Consider the following 6,881-nt stretch of genomic DNA (forward strand, 5'->3'; position numbering starts at 1 on the left):
TGTGTGGTGTGTGTGTGTGTGTGTGTGTGTGTGTGTGTGGTGTGTGTGTGTGGTGTGTGTGTGTGTGTGTGTGTGTGTGTTGTGTGTGGTGTGTGGTGTGTGTGTGTGTGTGTGTGTGTGTGTGTGTGTGTGTGTGTGTTTGTGTGTGTGTGATATAACCGATTCTTTAATGTTCTTGTAACAAAAACAATTGAAACTGACTGTCCACGGACTCGGGGGACGAGGATCACACAAATGGGACGTCCCTCTTCACTGCGACGTCCACGCCAGAGGCAGTCCGGACCGCGTCCTGTCGTTCCTAGAGCCAACCGCGTCCTAGGAGAAACTCGGGACTCCTCCGCTGCTTTCCTTTCTTTTTTGTGTCTCTTTACAGTACCCTCTCCCTTGCTAACCTTTGTAATGTATCGTTTTGGGCCATAGGTCGTACTCAGTTTGTTATCGATAGTTGGTGTACGTCCCGACACCTCGCACCCTCCTTTCCCTCCTTTCCTGACTACTTTCCTTCTCTACGACGTCGTACCTTTCTCTTAATTTTGTCGAATTCTCACCAGAATTCAACGGTCTTTCACGTCTAGTGAAATAACCAAACGAATCTATACTTTTGTTCTTACCTCCACCCACCTCTCACTGGCTTCGGTTCCTTGTCTTTGACCCTCACCTCGGGTGTCGGAATTTCGCCCAGAAGTTTACATACATGTGTTTTGATGCTCTTAGGACAAAATTATAACCTGTTCTACCCCTACTACCGCTCGTGTGGTTTCCCGGCGTTGCCTCGTCTTGTGTCGATAAACCTACCTCTTTTGTAATTTAGAATTTATAAGTAGGAATTAATAGAAAATTTTATATATATATAGTAGGTTCAATGAAATAAAATCAAACGAAAGAGACGACAAACGTAAAGTGTAACATTCTTTACCTTAGACATGACCTTCGAAGGGAGATCATATTTTTGTCGTTTTAGTATCATCTGCTTGACACCCCTTCAATTCTTCTTTCACACAGGCCTAGATTATTAGATTGGAACTGTCTTTTTTTTTGTTGAGAATTAAGGTTAAGGTGTAAATACCACGATACAAAGCAACACTAACTTTGATGAAGTAACAGCACTCGAAACCCAGAAGGTAGTACTTGGAGGAAAGGGGAGGGTGATGACGACGGCTTTTGTTGCAAACAAATAAATAACAGGCTCCGCTCTCTCCTGAGGAGATGGACCGTCGAACTGCCGCTACTGTGTGTCTCCACTCCAAGAAATAGGTCGAGGAAAGTCGTAACTAGGTCGAAGGAAGTCTCCAGTCCAACTTGTGCGGACCTCTGCTTTTGTGTCTTTCTGAGCCTAGTCTTCCGTAGCACTAACGACCTAACTAACAGACATTTCATAGTGCCCTCGATCACCGTCACCGCACCGTAACAAAGTTCCTCTTTATTGGGCAATGTAAACTTTCGTCTAGGTCTAAATAGGCATACAGAGAAATTCACCCGAAAGATCCAAACCCCCTAAAGTGAAACTACCTACTAACGTATGTTGTCTCGAAGCGACCCTCAGTGATGTGTAAAGTTTCGCGCGACAGTTTAGTCGAAGCAGAAAAGAGAGGTCACTCGGTAGCTTATATTCTTGTTTACTTTCCTTTTCCCTGTGAACTTCTTCCGAAGATCACCGTCGATACTTCCAACACAAAAAAATCTTATCTTGTTAGACAATTCCGGTCTGTCCTGACCTTTACAAATCGATAATTACATTGCAGTTAACTTTACTTCTGTTGGTCGTAATTACTACGGACACACGTGCTATGTTTACAGTAAAAAATCTCACTTCATAAACGAGGAATAATCTCTTTCCGTTCGACTTTTCACTATAGTATGACATTATAATAATAACAAATTGCATTTCTTGACGGGAGAGAAAGAGAGAGAGAGAGAGAGAGAGAAGGGGGGGGCTTCCGCAAAATCTCTGTGTTTCATTTGGCGGAACTTTTATCTTGGCACGTCCCCAAGTTTTACCTTTTGGTTCTGCTTGTATGTCTGTCTCATAATACACTGTCCTACTCTTACGTTCCTTTTCCCCTTTCTGTCTGCCGACTGTTCTTGCGTCTGTCTTTTCTCTCCCCTTTTAATGTTTATGTTTCTCCTCCTTTCTCTGTCCACTTATGTCTTCCTCCTTTTAGTCCGTCAGTTCTGGCTACTTTTCTTCTTCCGCCCCCCGTTCCTCTGTTGCTATTAACTCGTTGTATAGTTGAATCTCGAAAACTCTCTCTCTCTTCTCGACTTCGTCTCTTTGCGTGTTTATCTTTACAGAGTCGGTCTATAGTCTTTTATCAAAGCTCCTGTCTGATAAAAGTAAAATTTACTCTTCTCCTTTCCTCTCGTCTCTATCTATGGGGAGAGGTTTTGGGAGTAAAGGAATACTAGCTAGTTGAACACACAGCGTGTACTGTCCACTGCCTCAGTATATTGTGACCTTCACTCAAAAGTCGTTAAAATGGGTGATTTCCCAAGGGAGCAGAGTCTCGGGTTACCCTAGAAGAGGTATCCTAAAACCTTGTTTATAGACCTTTATTTCCAGACACCAAACTGTGTGTAGTCTCTGGCTACGTTGCAAACAAAGATGCTGTAATTTTAATGTAGTCGTCACTGGGGTTGACGCACTGAAAACTTCTCAAGTTGGCACAGACCTTTTCGCTAACCAAAACAATTGTTCGACCGACTTATCCTTGATGTCTTCAACAAGCTCCGCAACATTGCTAGTAATGCGGCTTGTGCATTTGTGAGGGCGATTTCAAATAACGGGGACAAGACGAAAATTTTCGTTCATGGGTACGGAGGACGTTTGACAAGTTCGCCTGTTGCGAAAGTTGACCATATTGGCTAGAAATCTTTAGTCATAAAAAAATTTATACCTAGGCAATTCCAACCGCACTGCCACTCCCAGCCCGCTGCTGGGGACGGAACATCAAGGAAAATATCGTATTGCAGTTAATTAAAACGAAGACCGCTAAAATTCTAAAATACTAAGTTTTACATATTTTCATTCCCATCCGTACACCAATAATAGGCCGACTTGGTTTTGCACGTAAATCAGTTGTTCCCAAGCAAAAAAGGTTGTCTTTGAAATAAAGCTCGATAAAAGGATTTTTAGGATACCTCTTTTAGGGGTAAACGAAAAAACAGCTCCCTATGGCGGCACGCGTCGAAATTGAAGGCCCATTTATTGACAGTTAGGGGCGTGCGTGAGATAAGTTTAACCATTTTATTTTTGTGTCTTTTGTATTGGTTATCGAGTTGTTACATCCGGGTTCATTACCTTTTTAATTAGCTTTTCTGTGTGTGTGTGTGTGTGTGTGTGTGTGTGTGTGTGTGTGTGTGTGTGTGTGTGTGTGTGTGTGTGTGTGTGTGTGTGTGTGTGTGTGTGTGTGTGTGACCCTCTTATGGTGCATTTATACATAGAGGGACAGTGTAAATAAAAGGCAAAACAATAGACTTAGTAAGAGGCAGGAATCAAATAAGTAGCAGTTATGTAATAATAATTGAACATATACAACTTGTTGCTTACAATTTCATGAACAATGTTTTCCTTGTTGCTACATGTAATACACATTAGACCTGTTCATGCATCAACACTCGTACAGCGTTTACATCCTGCCATGCATTCAGGCCGAGCACGACTAATCCCAGCAGAGTTTCTTCTGCTCTAAATCATCCTCTCCAGTTTCCATGTGTCTAAATGCTGCTGAAAGGTCAGCGAGTTTCTCTCTGTGGATCTTAGCGCGTGCACTGAGCCAGACATTATACATTCAACTCCCTACACTGCGGAGAGGAAGCCTATTAAAACGGAGCGGCGGAGTGATTTCATGGCTTTGAACATAGGTTCAGAAGTGGCTTTTGTTCCTTTCTATAGTGCAGATCCTTAATGAAGGGTTATGTCATAGTGAGGATGTGACTAAGTGGCTCGACACCTCAGCATGCCGGAGACAGGTCTGCGGGTGTCGAGGTCTTACGCAACCAATCGGCCTGATTGTCACGACCTGGGAAACAAACTCATCGCTGTATCAGTCTGGCTCTGAACTTGTGTGTATTTGTACTCCGCAGTACCCACACTTCCTGAAGAGGGACGCCAACAAGCTTCAGATCATGCTGCAGAGACGGAAGAGATACAAGAACCGAACGATGCTGGGTTACAAGACCCTCGCTCTGGGTCTCATCAACATGGCCGAGGTACTACCACCCACTCAGCTCTTAATGTATCGCACAAGTGATTTGTGATGTGTCTACATTTAAATGTTTTTCCTTTGATTCTCAAATGTTTTCTGTCTTTAGTTTGTATCCCACTATTTTGCATTTATAACATTTAATATGATCAAATAGGCTGATAGGCTAAGGGGCGGGACATCTGTTAGCGGTTGACCAATCACAACACAGCCAGCCAGCTAACCAATCAGAGCAGACTGGACTCTGGTTTCAGACAGAGGGTGGAAAGAGGTGCTGCAGCACAGGCAGTATGAGAACAATAAAGAGCTTTTTGAACATTAAAGTATGGAGACATGTCACAGTAGAGACACAACATACAGCTGAAAATGAGCACATTATGTCGTATCGTGGCATTTTAGTGTGTCTTCAGCAGCTCCACAGCAGCAGATGGAGGTTAAGCTGCGAGTTGTCGAGTCAGCGGAGTGTCGTCCTCTTCTCGTCCCAACTGATCTGAGCTGTTGACCCAACAAAACACCGGTCAAAGCCTCATTTCCCTAAACATGCAGCCTCTGCCTTCTGCTGCAGTACAATCTCCGTTGAACTGATCTCATTAACCGTCGTCACGGTGATTTCTGACCTGATATCAACCAGAGGAATCTTCTCTCATTCAGGGACTTTTATTAGCACATACTTAGCTTTAACCTTCGTTTACCCTTCATCCAAACTCAATTTCAGCTAGTGCACTTTAAACTAAAACTCGGATTTCAATCTTTGGCCTTGCGTTCTTTTTCCGGCACGCCATAAATGTCGCCATAAATCAAAGTCTGTGGCCCTCGTCTGCCAAAAAGCTCCTCGCGATTCTCAGTCTCCCACATCAAGAACGTTTCCTCGACGGCTTCTGATTTATGGTGTGTGTCTGTACATGTGGATGTTTCGTTGAAGGTCAGGATTATTTACAGTGTGAAACACCAGAAAAGTACATAAATACAGATTTAATGAGCAGTCTTTTATCAAGAGCAAATTAACCCAGATTCACCCAATAGGATGCGAGTACATGGATCAGAGAATAGATCTTGTGAACTCAAAACTTTAAGAAAAGTATTTTTATTTCCAGCAGAGTATGTGGCTCCAGCCTTTGGCCTGCTGCTGCCTCTGCATACAAAACAACAGTCACTTTTTATTCATGAAGCTATTCCAGCAGACAGGTTGTGCTTTGGAGAGGGCAAAGGACACGAACGACGACTCGTACGCATGATGGGTTCAAACTCATTTTCTTCACAGGCGCAGTAAAAGCCTGAACTCTGCCCCGAGCTCGGAGCGGGTCAGACAAATAAAAAGCTATAGGGGACTCACTCAGGTTTTCAGTTCTATCAGAAGTCACGAAGAAATGTCGTTTTCATTGACAGCAGGGAGTGTGAAGAAAACTTCTAAACTACTATAGCAATACTTTTACTATAAACTCAAACTTGTACGAGGTATAGGTTTGTCAAAATAAAAACAGAAGTAGAACTCATAGAACAATTTCACACTGAATTTGCCTTCATTTCCCATAATTCACTCTGTTGTCAGTCTGTAACCGGTTACAGGTTTCCAGTATCAATTGATGAAGTACAATTTCTTGATGAATCATTTTGGTCTATGTTTCTTCAAAAAGTTATACAATCTGAGTTTCATGATGCTGAAAAATCATATTAAATTTGCCCAAGATAAACATTGTTTACTTTGCAATAATTTCCCATAGTCTTTAGTTGCCAGAAAAACATTCGCTGCTCCCTTTCCACAAAAATACATCAATAACTGCTTACGGAGACGTATTATGAATGTTGTTCTTGATTATGCAACGTCTTGTAATCTCAGACTTTTTTCCATTTACTTAGCATTTGCACTACTTCAGCTCGCACAAATATTGTTTTGCCTTTACTTCCACTTGAAACACACAATGCTGAGCAGTAATGTGATTATCTACCTTATAAAAGCATGCTTTTAGAGAGCATTCACTGCATGGTTTCAAGCATAATGCGTTATAAGTTTAAAAGATGAACCTGCAGGTAATTTAGTCTCGCCGTTTGGAAAATGTACAATTCAATTAATCATAATAAAACATGTATTTTCCATTTTGTTTTGGTCACCTGTCAGATTTTCAGATTTGCATAAAAGCCTTTTCCTGGGTTAAAATCATGGATGTATAATAAATGTTCAAATATGCAGCTAGGAAGCTTTTTTAGAGCTAGCATTAGCATTGAAGCAGGTTAGCAGTAATGTCTCTGTAATGTGTGGCTCAGGCTGTCTTCATAATAAGCCGCTCAGACTTCATTAACTCAGCGAGTGTGACCAGACTGCTGACAGAGGCTGGGTGTCACTCAGTTATATACACAACACACACTCCATTATGTCCCCACAAGGGAGGCGAGTCCCCACACGTGACTGTGTAAACAGATTTAGGTCCCCACAAGTACACACACACACACACACATACACACACACACACACTCGCAGTTGGTGAGAGAAAGTAAGAGAGGGAGAGAAATAAACAATATCGGGGCCTAAAACGACTTTTGTATGCGTCACATCATGTTCAACATTCCCTGGTTTTGTTAATCCCATCTGCTGGTTTGTTTATCTCCTGCAGCCCATGTTCCCTTTATCTTTTCTCTTCTCAACACCTGCTTCACTGCCCTGTCTCATTTCTTCTCCTTCTG

General features: G+C 42.3%; 1 protein-coding gene across 1 annotated transcript in view; it reads left to right on the forward strand.

Moving 5' to 3' along the window:
* Positions 1 to 3,718: 3,718 nt before the first annotated feature.
* The window catches only part of LOC104958421 (phosphofurin acidic cluster sorting protein 1), a 16,828-nt gene continuing 13,665 nt past the window's right edge, over positions 3,719 to 6,881 (forward strand). The window contains 2 exon segments of the mRNA XM_010786160.1: positions 3,719 to 3,731; positions 3,893 to 4,209. Of these exon segments, the coding sequence (XP_010784462.1) occupies positions 3,719 to 3,731; positions 3,893 to 4,209 (330 nt within the window).

Source organism: Notothenia coriiceps, unplaced genomic scaffold (genome assembly GCF_000735185.1).
Source record: "Notothenia coriiceps isolate Sejong01 unplaced genomic scaffold, NC01 NC01_scaffold00028799, whole genome shotgun sequence".
NCBI lineage: Eukaryota > Metazoa > Chordata > Actinopteri > Perciformes > Nototheniidae > Notothenia > Notothenia coriiceps.